We start from the raw sequence: 11,535 nt of genomic DNA, 5'->3' as shown, positions 1-11,535 counted from the left end.
TTGCTTCGTGAAAGGTATTTGAGGGAATTCGTCAACTAAAGCTGGTGAGGCAATAATGGCTTTCACGGAAGGGGTTTCTTCTTTGCGTTTGGAAAGTTATTCCAATACTTTACTTCCTCTGTACATGAAAGCATAGCCAGAGTATTGCTTTTTGAAGAAGAAAATTGTACTTCACTCCACCATTCTTTTTCTCATGGAACACATAAATATTTATATAGTAGTAGTTCCTACAATGACAGGCTTGACAGCTGCTGTGATACTAAGCTTTAAGTTTTAGTTAAATGCCAACCGATAGAATATAACTAATCAGCCACAAAGACCCAGCTAAGGCACCAACCCTTCCTTATGGTGGTTCATATTGAGGACCCACCTGGAAGAAGTGTGCCCATCATCTTGAAAACTCATTAATTACCAACTAATTGCCTCTTCATTCCTTTATCCTTCCTACTCTTGGGATTACTTTCCTCCCAAGGAGTTCATTAGGGGAGGCCATCCCACCTTGTAAGACTAACAGTTTATCCCATGATGATTTGGTTTTGCTCTATAAACTCACAGTGGAAACTCTAAACCAACCTCACCAAATATTATAGCATTGATATAAATTTGCAGAACCATGTTCTTTTAGGTTAGAAAACAATGGAGCAATACAAGAATGCATCGGGTTCCTTTTTCTTATTTCTTCTACTCTTCTTGTCCTTCTATGGGTTCTATTCTGCTGCTTCTGTTGAAGCAGACAGTTATATCTCTGCTGTGGGTGACCCTGGGATGAGAGGGGATGGTCTGAGAGTGGCAATTGAGTCTTGGAACCAATGCAATGAGGTTGGAGAAGAAGCTCCAAACATGGGCAGTCCAAGGGCTGCTGACTGCTTTGACATCTACAAAGCTTCACCACAGGGTATTGCCATTCATCTGTTCATGCTTTGTTTTTCTTGAGTTTTTCAGTATTGTTGATGATCACCACAACCATATAATACTCTCTTGGTTTCTTCTAGTTTTCAGTAGGGAAGGACTGCGACCTTTGCAAAAGGATCCCTTATATGTTGGTCCATAGGGTCACAGAGGAAGACAACAAGCTAGGAGTTGGGGACCCTTTTCTTGGGTTGGATCAAAAGGCCTTAAACAATGTGGATGTCTATGCAGCTGAGAAAGAACTGTATTTGGGTTCCAAATGTCAAGTTGATGACACCCCAAATCCATGGCAGTTCTGGATGATCATGCTCAAGAGTGGTAATATGGACACATATGCTGCATTGTGTCCAAAGAATGGCAAGAAGGTTGGACCCTATGGCCCAGATCCTGGGTTCCCATGTTTCGGTAAGGGGTGTATGAATCAACCATTGATCTTCCACAATTACACAACCTTGCAAGGACCCAATATGACTACTCTAAGAGGAAGCTTTTACGGAACTTGGGACTTGGATTTCAGCGAAGGAATACTTGGAAATATTTCTTACTATTCAGTGACTTGGAAGAAAGAAGTAGGAAAAGGACCCTGGGTCTTCCATCATTCCCTGAGAACATCAAAGAAGTATCCATGGTTGATGCTCTACTTGAGGTCAGACGCAACAACAGGTTTCTCTGGGGGCTATCACTATCCAACGAGGGGAATGTCTAAGATCGTAAGTTAATTCCTCTCTATGGATTCCTTCACCTTCCTTTCTCCTAAATGTTTATGAATCTTCTTGAGTTAACTGATTCAATTACAGATTCCAGAGTCACCAAATTTTAAGGTGAGATTCACATTGAATGTGATACAAGGAGGGGGTCCTAAGAGCCAATTCTATCTAATGGACATGGGGAGTTGCTGGAAGAACAATGGCCAGCCTTGCAATGGCGACCCAACAACCGATGTTACCCGTTACAGTGAGATGATCATTAATCCAACCACAAGTGCATGGTGCAGTCCCACCAACCTTAAAGCTTGTCCTCCTTATCATACCTTCCCCAACGGTACACGAATTCATCGCAACAACACAGCTAACTACCCATATGGAGCTTATCATTTCTATTGCTCTCCTGGCAATGGTGAGCACCTTGAGGTGCCTAACACATTGTGTGATCCATTTAGCAATCCACAACCACAAGAGATACTGCAGATACTGCCACATCCTGTATGGGGAGACTATGGATACCCAACCAAGCAAGGTGAGGGATGGATTGGGGATCCAAGGACTTGGGAATTGGATGTTGGGAGATTGTCTCAATCACTTTACTTCTACCAGGTATGCAATTTCTTGTTAATCAGTCTATCATTGTGTTAGGATGGAAATTTTTGAAGCAACCAACTTGGGTTGGCTAGGGGTGTCAATCCATGTTGATTCGGTTTAATCTGCTTTACAGGACCCAGGGACACCACCAGCAAGGAGAAAATGGAGCTCCATTGATTTAGGAACAGAGATATATATTAGTCCTGATCAAGTTGCAGAGTGGACTGTTACTGACTTCGATATTATTGTTCCCAGACAATGAGATTAGGGGCAGTTTTAGCTTCAAATCAAGTAGGGATTTTTGTTTTACTCCCTGTTGTAACTCGTGAGTTGTAACGGTGTTTTAATGTTTTGGGACCGTTACTACACTTGATAAATTTCAACTTGGAAATGAAATGAAATCCTGTCATTTTTTAGTTTCTAAACTATTGGTTTACATTGAACTATTGAAATGGTATGAACAAGGATGAAGTCTGGTTGGTTTGTCTAAAGGTGTCCAAGACCGGATTTGGATTTCCAGAACCATCTCCCACCCTCCACCCAATTTTATGTCTCATTCCTATTTAACACACCCTAGTTCACTCATTGTTAGGTGGACTGTGAGACAAAATTTTGGATGTAGAGTGCACCCGGGTGGAGAGGATCTGAACTTGTCTAAGACCAGTTGGGGCGGGGGAGCTTAAACAAATCATGGATTTTCACGACCTTTAGAATAACCCATCAAGTGTTTCTGCTTTGAGAAATATTGGAAACGGTTTTGAGTGTTTTTGCTTTAAAAAAACACTTCTATAAATGTTTGATAAGACTTTAGCTTTTGGAAACAGAAAGAATGTTTTTTTTGGGTGAAATTAATAGAAACAATGTTAGCAGGAATTTTATTGCAATAATCAAAGATAGAAAAAATGAAGAATATGAACACTTTTGGCAAAGACATAGAGGTTTCACTAGAGATAGAAAAGATAAAGAGGAACTTGGCTCACTTGAGAGATAGAGAAGATGAAGAAAGACTTGGGTCACTAGTAATGAAGAATCAAATGATCTTTAATTCTCTATCATTAGGGTTGAAGAAGCATCAAATGGAAGAGTTCTATCACAATATGAAAGGTTTTAGAAAGATTCTTAATTTCTTATATTTAAGATACCAAATTCCATGAATACCCTTCTTTAAAAACTATTTCATATTTTTTTGGTTAAAAATGATTTTACCTAAACCCATTGTAACCAAATTTTGCTTGAAGGAAATGATGCAACAATAATTTGTCGTTGTTTCAACAGTGTTTTTTTAAGTCAAAATTTCAATTTATGCTGCAAAAATTATTAGAAACAAAATAATTTTATCAAATGTATTTTCGTTAATTTTTTTTAAGAAAGTAAGAACACAAGAAAGTGTTTTTTAGGAATAATCAAATAGTCCTCAATAGTCACATCTCAACCTGCTCTCACCGGTTCAACGTAGAGTATAATATTTAATCCGACGTGGCAAAAGTGGACCCCACTTCGTACGAGCCAGTTAGCCATTATTGCGAGGCATGTGTATTCCGAAGCCGGCCCGCCAGAATAAAACCCCAAACGCAGAGAAAGGCGGGAAAACGACTCGGATTTCCAGAGAGGCTGAACTCTCTCTCTCTCTCTCTCTCTCTCACATCTTCCCTGTTGCGTGTTTCCGCAGATTTCCGTTTTCCGGAAAATTCTGGGCGGCGCTTCTGGTGTGAAAGATGGCGGACGTCGGTAATATAGACATTCTGAGCGAGATCCAAGTTCTAGTCTCTGATAAGCTTCAAGTGGTAATCACGAAAGCCAAATATATCCGCTTTATTTCGTTCTCTATCAGAATTTCTCATGTATATTCCGGATGATAACGCTGCTATTGATTGACGATATCTGTTCTATTTACAGTTTGTTTTTGTGTTAGTCACTGTGTTTATCGCTCTCAGTGCTGGTATTGCTTTCCTAGGTTTCCATTTAGTATTTCTCATTTTTGTTCACTATTGCTTTCTAATTCTGTTAGACTTCTTCTTGCTAGATCTCGGTTCTTACGTTGTCTTGCTAAACAAATCATGTTTTACTCACGGGAAAAAATTCTGATGTTTTATTTTTAATAATTGATCATCTATATTTTATAACTGGAGGTGAAGAATGCTTTGAGAGAGAAACTAATTAGACTGTAAATGTAAGCCCTGGTACAATAAATAACGTTCTTGACTTTGTTGTCTTCAATGAATGGAACGGAGAACAACTAATCAGCAAATATGTAGGAGAAATAAAGACTACTACTACTAAACTTTGTATGCCTGTTTGGTTTCCTACGCAAAGACTAGATTGATATTTGACAATGTTAGGTTTCTCTCCGTCTTCTTTGTCTCCCTCTTCAACCCCCCCCCCTTCCTCACAAAAATATTTGAAATCAGACATATTGTGGAATTTGGTGCTACATTCTAATCATTTTCACTTGATAGTTGCTGAAGACATGCTTATCTATTTCAAGTAGTTGAATTATTTTCTGCTGGTTTTAGACATTTTCGCCATACATGCTTCTCAGGTCTCTTACAAGTGGCTTAGTCGTAATTTCACTGTGTCATCCAATGATGCAAAGAGGTAGAGTTTCCTTGTGCTGAATTATCTTACTGTTTTCTGCTGTGTTTTTTTTTTTTTGGAGGGGGGGGGGGGGGGGAGGGAGTTAGGGCTTGGGGAAAGGGGGCATAAAATATAGATTACTATAATATTGTTTCTCATCGTATTAGGCTTCTTCTGGAGTTTGTTGAAAAGCATGGAAGTGGATTGGAAGTGATATACACCTTGTCAGGGTGGTTGAAGAACGATCATCCAGTTTACCATATACGGCTTGTTTCTGGACTTAAACTTGCAGGTCAAATTATCTGGCTCATTGAAGTATTTCTATTTTAACTTTGGTGTCTACTTTTTCTAGGAGGAAGAATCTGCATCAGTAGGTCATTTCTGTGTATTTTTGTCATTGTGTATATAAATATAATAAAGGTTCTGCCTGTGTAAGAACGAATGAAAATCAGTGCTTGCTTCATGTAATAGTGCCATATTTCATTCTTCAATATCAATTTTCCCATTAGGTGTTGGCTGAGGTCAGGGCATAGCTTGGCTTATGAGCTAGCCAAAGCTAGGGTGAGTAGATGTATTGTCTGTTCTCAGCCTTTTTAGTTAAAGTACATTGTGGTTGCTGCTGTTATGTCCTTGTTGCATCATATGTCTTTTCCCCCACCCCCCTCTCTTTACTATATTAATAAAATCATTGCTTTATTGAAAAGAAAAGGGGGGAAAAAACATAGGAAGCTCATAGTATATTCCTTTTCTTTTTTGGTGCCCAGAAGTGAAACAAGAATTTGAGAACGATTGTTCAGTTCAGGTTTATAGTGTACAAGCTTGCATTCCAAAAGATCCAGCTGTGCTTTGGAATGCTGAATTTGTACAGGCAGAAGAGCTCTTTAATCAGCCTTCAACTGTTGATAATTGCTTGAGAGACAACAGGTGATGTCCTCTGCAGTCTAACTCCCCCCTCCCCCCCTTTTTTTTTCTTTTCCTGTTTGAATATCACATTGATTAGGATGTTAGGAAATGAAGGGTTGCAATATCACCTGAAAATGTAGTTATAACACATCATTTCTTTTGACAAACTGATTCTTGCAAGAAATTGTCCCCCCCCCCCTCTTTTCCTGAAAGCAGCTCCAAAAGTATTAAGAGTTCCTATTCAATTACATTTGCAGGAGTTTTTCATTTAATTTTCTGTTAGCCTAACTTCCAAAAGTTAAAAAAAAAAAAAGGAAAAGAAAAACCACACGCACTATCAAACTTCAAATAAAAAATTATCTGGCAGTTTTTTGGTGCTGCAAACCCCTATTTCCAGTGACATTTCTTAATATATGCAACTGTCGATTAATCTTAGTTGGTCCCATTTCCTTGTATTTTACTTCCTTCAGATTCTGTGGGATTTCAAATTCTTTTGTCAAGCGCAATGCTAAAGAAGCAGGTGTTACGGGGCCATCCAAAAGTAGTTCTGCAAATGAAACATTATGCAATCCACAACCACAAGAAAGAAAAGTAAAGCAAGGGAGCCCAAATATCGAATTGCAGTCCAAAGTGGCACCAAATGATGTTAAAAATGAGCATAGTGATATGGGAGTTCATGCTAATACTAGCAAACCTCAAACAGATAAAGAAAAAAGTACAGCATTTCCTTCTAACAAGACGACAGCCCAGAATGATAAAGGCTCCTCAGGAGCTGGAGGATCACTGGCCAGTTTTTGGGGTCGTGCATCTGCAAAGTCAAAGCCCAGCTGTCCCCCAGCAGAACCAAGTAATGTTGTTCCAAACAACAGTGGTAGGTATTCTGAGAGTATACCCATGTTTAGTTCTATTCCAGCATACTATGTCAATGTAGAAGTTAGTTATGTTAGCATGACTTTCCACTATGCTCACATATTGATAAATCAGTTCTATTTCTAATAATCATAACTGTCAGACCATCACTCTTAGTTTGCATTGTTACTGACCTGTTTTTGAATTAAAAAAATGTTAGGTAGTGCAGAAGCTCAAATTTGTGCTCGTGAAGCAGTTGATGCCATCAGTAGTGATGACGAGGGCCAACTTATCAACCACAAGAGGGCCTCAAATGGTGAAGGCAGCCGGAAGAGAAGGGTAGTCTTTAATTTCTCCGATGAAGAAGATGAAGATGCGGTCAATCTAGCCTCACCAGCTGCTCCAAGAAGGCAGTCAAGTCCAGATTCTAAATGCAACAATAAGTCGGTTCTGGAGACAAATAATTTGAAGTTTGAAGAGAAAAAAGAAAAAATTCCAAAGGTCAAGCTGGAGAAGACAACTAAAAGCAAATCTAGTCTACAGAAGGAAGATCCAGATGCCAACAAGGCTAAGGAACCTGTGATTTCTTTGTTAGATAAGTCTGAGAATGTTATCCCTAAAAATGATTTGAATAAAAAAGAGAATACAACGGAAACTGCTCCCAATTATCCCAAAAGGAGAAAGGTGGTTAAGACGCATATTGATGACCGTGGGAGAGAAGGTATAATTGTCATTTGCTGCCTACCTTTGTAGCATTTTCTTGGCTTGGCGCAGCGCATTCTATTCAGTAATTCTTTTACATGTCATTTTCTTGTCATCCAGACTAAAGGTTTCATATTAATTCTTTTATCTTTTGAAATTTGGCTGCCGTGTTGGAATGTGGATCTGTCTGTTTTTAGTGGTACAATGTTTTCGAAGGGAGTCATTCCAATTTAAATCTGACTTTGAAAAGTAGTTTGTTGTCCAGGATCTCTTATTAAATCAAAATTATTTTTGGAAATTATTTGAAAAACTGGTTTAGTCCCTCAAGAATGGTAGGATAACTGTTTTCTTGTGCGTTGGTGGAACATCAATGATTCCCTTAAGTATCAAAATTGGAAACTTGAAGTATAGTTGAGGCAGTATCACGTGTCTGGTTGGACAAGCATTATAGGCTTTGGAGACCCAAACCCAGACAGATCTGGTCCAACCCGAGGTTTTGATCTAACAAGGGTTGGAAATAATAGATCAGATTATTTTTTTGGTATTTATTGCATACCTAGGATTAGATTCTGTTTTTTAGTCTAACTAGGAGTGTTGTTACTTCTTTTTAAATACTTGCACGGGATGCAACATTGGAGGCAGTGAGCTGAATAGAAGTTCATTGGGTTTTATTCTGTGGGAGTATGATCATGTAAATGCCTTACCTGCAACTCTGAAATCCTATCTCAGAGTTTTCCCTTCTTCTCTTTCAGCCCTCTGCCAATGACTTTTGATTTATCTGCAAGATTACTCACAAATTTTAAGAGAATTATTTCCTCAAGTTCATCTTTATTTGATCTCTAAAGCTTCATATTTCAGGGAATGGAAACATAATGCTAAAGGTCCATTTGATAACCTCAATGTTCTGCTTTTTCATTTCAGTGACTGAGGTTGTTTGGGATGATGAAGGGACAGAAAGCAAGAAGGCTGAGAAGAACCCAGTCAACAATGTTAACAGCAGGTTAATTTTTTCTTTATCATGTACTCTGCTCTGTTGTTTTATTGCTTTGCTTTTAACTTATGGACCCAAAGCTATTGAAATATTACTCATAAATTTGAAATGGTTATCAGAATAATTGTAGTTATATGTTTAGTTTTCTTTTGATTCATGTAGGCTCTAGTTCACTCTACTTTGCGAGTTAACTGTATTTAAGTGCTTATGAAGTCGGATGGTAGAGATCCTGGGTTTATGCCAAGATCCATCTAGGATTTATTCTAGGCTACAGTCTATACCCCATCCCCCGGTTAGTGACACCCAAGGACCAGGCTTATTGTTGTTACCTGGGGTCTTACCTCCTCCTTTCAGCCTCTCCCTTAAAGGTTGAATCCCCTCCCCCCTCTCTCTCCCCCTTTTTGTGTCTCCTTGTTGCTTAATATATTATTTATTCATCCAAAAAACAAACCTCCGGGTGAATGCTGTGTGCACTTTGACACTATGGCATTAGCAGAAGCCTTGTGCGGTAAGTATGCCCTTTCCTTTGAGTTGAAAACCTCCGGTCAGTGGTTTTAGAATTCCAAAAGATTCAGAAACAACACCAAGTCACAAGAGACTTCACAAGCTCCAACCCCCCCCCCCTCTTCCAATTTCTTCCTTTTCCTTTTCTCTATCTCCAGGTAAAAGTTGTGCTTATATGAAGGGAGACCATGGCATGTGGAGGCTTCCGAAGCCTCCTATATGTTACATACATTCGGTTTCTACATCTTGTACATGGAAAAGGGGTACCATCTTTTGTTTGTTATAGTGTTAAGAAAAATAATCAAGTCTTATTTCTTAGCATATGATCTATTAGCACTTGTCTATTTTATTTGGTATAATAGAAGGATAGTTTGATTTGAGATGTATTGAGGGCTGACATTGCAGGGAGAAGCTTTGCTTTTGTTTATCTAGTTTGTAGGTGGGTTATGGAGACTCAGACTCACCTATTAGATTTAGTCCATGTAGTATAATTCATTTCTAGTATGTTCAAACTTTTTTTCCAGCTTTTAGCACATGCGGTTGTTGAATCCATGTAAAAAGGGTTTGGCTGGGTTTTTTTTTTCTGGTGCTAGTTGCCGACCTGACGCAGCAACCTGCCTTTAACCAGGGTTGGGACCAGCAGCAAACACCAGGTGGAATTTTTTTCTTCTTCTTCCTTCTATAATGAACCAGGGGTGGATCTAAGATGACCTTAAGAGAACTGGAGAGAAAGGATATGCATAGCTTAAGCCGTGTACCTAGTATGACCTTGAATAGAGCTGATTGGAAGGCAAAGATCCATGTAGTGAACCCCATTTTGTTGGGAAAAGACTTGTTGAACATTTTATTAGGGTTAGCTCTGCAGTTACATACCTTTCATGCTTGAGTACTGCTATCACCTTGTCTTTTGACTGTTTTCCTTTTGGGTGGATCCAGTGAATGGTAAATTTGCCATAGGCTACTGCAACATGTCTGTTGTGAATCTCATTTCCTCATCTTCGATCTCCCTACATATCGTGGGGACCTCGTTGTGAGAGTATAAAACAAATGGCAGAAGAAAACAAATTTTTATCTTCTCCGTCATGTGCATCTAGACTGTAGACCAAGGAAAAAAGAAAACTGGAATGGGAAAATGAAGAAGAAACAATCAAGTATTCATTTTCTGGGTTCTGCAAATTTTCCTTTTCTAATTTTGTACTTATCCTGTTAACATCTTGATGTAAGGTTATTTGCCATGACTCACCTTTGCAATTTACCTTTGCAATTGCCAATGTGTCAATGCCATCAACAGTGTGTTTTTACTACTTTACTGACTGCTGGGTTTTTTTTCCCTCCTTTTTTTTTCTGGTAGGGTGTGGGTACTTGGTTTGGTTTCTGCCATTTTTTCCCGCTGAACTCATAAATTGTATGCTTGGGTTTGTGCTGTGTTTTCATGATCCATCTGCTACTTTCTGTTGTAATTTCAGGCCACCTGCAACTAAATCTCCAGCAGTGCCCGCAGCTGCTCCATCTAACACAGCAGGCAAAGCTGGAAACAAGAAAGCTGGAAAAGGTAGTGTGAAGGATCCAAAGCAGGGTAATATAATGTCATTCTTCAAGAAGGTTTGAGACAACTTATAGCAAGGCATAGCTAGCACTCGGTGGGAACTGCTTGTATGCCTAGAGAGTTGGATTGTAGTTGAGTTGTGAATATTTTGTAGTCGTTATTCAATATGATCTCTTAACATTGCAGGTGAGGTGCATTGTTCATTAATTCCACTGGTCTGTCAGTTTTACCTTAACATAAAAAATCCCCATGAAAATGTGATACACAGCATCAGTGGTGGCATGATCAGAGTTGGATGGGTCGTCAGTTTAATTTTGCTTGGAGGCTTTCATGTTTGAAATAAAATAAAGACTAGAAAACTGAACACAGGCTTAAATCAAGCAAATAAATCGTAAACAGACACAACAAACTAGATCTTTAGAGCGATGAAAACCCGTTATACCCTGATATGGTAAAAATCTCGATCACATTTTCCTGGCTCTTTTAAAAATTGGCAAACTGAAAACAAGTAACAAACACTTAATGGGGGTTCCTTTTTTGGGGAAGTAAACACTTTTGGTTCGAAACCAATTAATAAGGAATGGTGTTTTGCTTGTATGCATTACATGAGGAGTCAAACATTACTGTTCAGCTAGAAGTGACCCCCCTAACTACTAGTAGGAAACGGTATTTCATTTGACTGGGCGGTCAATCCTTCGATCTCATATCAAGGTTGAGAACCAATTAAAAAGATGGGTTTCTTCCATTTCTTCTGAGAAAATTTTCTTTGCTAGAAGGGTTCTCAAAACTCTACTGTGCCGCTTGATTGATTCTCGAAATGAAAATGGTCAAATATAGGTTTTCTATAGACATGTAAGTAAAGGGTCTTCCGATCTTCCATCGTCAAATTTCAGTTAAGCACAGACGTACCACATGGCAAGCATTGAATGGAAGCATTAAAAGAGTCCACTTTACCAACAAGGCATCAGCAAACTGGATGGTCAGTTTTGATTATGAATCAATTCTAAAGTTTGGCCAAAAAAAAGAATCAATTCTAAAGCATCCAATAAAATCTGGAATTTGCCAAAGAGAAGGTGAAATCTGGGTGGAAGTGCAAAGTTGCCCACACATACTCATTTAGCACGCAGCCATGCCCACATGAGAATGATAGGTAGGCACCAATTCTCTACCGCTTTGAACCTTACTTTGTGCTCCCCCACTGTTTTATCACCACAAAATTTGTGAGCCTCATAGCTGAAAAATATATAAGAGAAAAAGAA

The 11,535-nt window shown here is 38.9% G+C and overlaps 2 protein-coding genes across 3 annotated transcripts; both read left to right on the top strand.

Moving 5' to 3' along the window:
* The first annotated feature begins 432 nt into the window (after nt 1–432).
* Nucleotides 433–2,716, top strand: LOC149026222 (uncharacterized). 2 transcript variants are annotated; one of them, XM_089143269.1, is made up of 4 exons: nt 433–895; nt 1,000–1,619; nt 1,707–2,222; nt 2,341–2,711. In XM_089143269.1, exons 1-4 carry the CDS (start codon nt 637–639, stop codon nt 2,467–2,469), a joined length of 1,524 nt encoding a protein of 507 aa, XP_088999395.1. In that variant the 5' UTR covers nt 433–636; the 3' UTR covers nt 2,470–2,711. The 2 variants fall into 2 exon arrangements, with proteins under 2 accessions (XP_088999395.1, XP_088999396.1); XM_089143270.1 differs by having other exon boundaries at nt 723–895; nt 993–1,619; nt 2,341–2,716.
* A 1,082-nt stretch (nt 2,717–3,798) lies between these two features.
* POLD3 (DNA-directed DNA polymerase) lies at nt 3,799–10,799 on the top strand. Its single transcript, XM_089146489.1, has 8 exons — nt 3,799–3,991; nt 4,747–4,802; nt 4,949–5,073; nt 5,546–5,705; nt 6,155–6,559; nt 6,758–7,254; nt 8,157–8,235; nt 10,197–10,799. The coding sequence occupies exons 1-8, from the start codon at nt 3,923–3,925 to the stop codon at nt 10,336–10,338; spliced, it is 1,533 nt and encodes a 510-aa protein (XP_089002615.1). The 5' UTR covers nt 3,799–3,922; the 3' UTR covers nt 10,339–10,799.
* Nucleotides 10,800–11,535: the final 736 nt, after the last annotated feature.

This window comes from Hakea prostrata, chromosome 2, assembly GCF_041222555.1.
Source record: "Hakea prostrata isolate BN-2017 chromosome 2, UWA_Hpros_2, whole genome shotgun sequence".
In the NCBI taxonomy this organism is placed as follows: domain Eukaryota; kingdom Viridiplantae; phylum Streptophyta; class Magnoliopsida; order Proteales; family Proteaceae; genus Hakea; species Hakea prostrata.
The sequence above is the reverse complement of the archived record's forward strand: the minus strand, read 5'-3'. Positions and strand labels throughout refer to the sequence as shown.

Excerpts from the sequence above, each read along its gene's own strand:
- LOC149026222 (XM_089143269.1), top strand. The coding sequence starts at position 637 with ATGGAGCAATACAAGAATGCATCGGGTTCCTTTTTCTTATTTCTTCTA. Across the intron at positions 896-999 it reads CTACAAAGCTTCACCACAGG|TAGGGAAGGACTGCGACCTT; the intron begins GTATTGCCATTC and ends TCTAGTTTTCAG. Across the intron at positions 2,223-2,340 it reads AATCACTTTACTTCTACCAG|GACCCAGGGACACCACCAGC; the intron begins GTATGCAATTTC and ends TCTGCTTTACAG.
- POLD3 (XM_089146489.1), top strand. The coding sequence starts at position 3,923 with ATGGCGGACGTCGGTAATATAGACATTCTGAGCGAGATCCAAGTTCTA. Across the intron at positions 3,992-4,746 it reads TCTCTGATAAGCTTCAAGTG|GTCTCTTACAAGTGGCTTAG; the intron begins GTAATCACGAAA and ends CATGCTTCTCAG. Across the intron at positions 6,560-6,757 it reads GTTCCAAACAACAGTGGTAG|TGCAGAAGCTCAAATTTGTG; the intron begins GTATTCTGAGAG and ends AATGTTAGGTAG.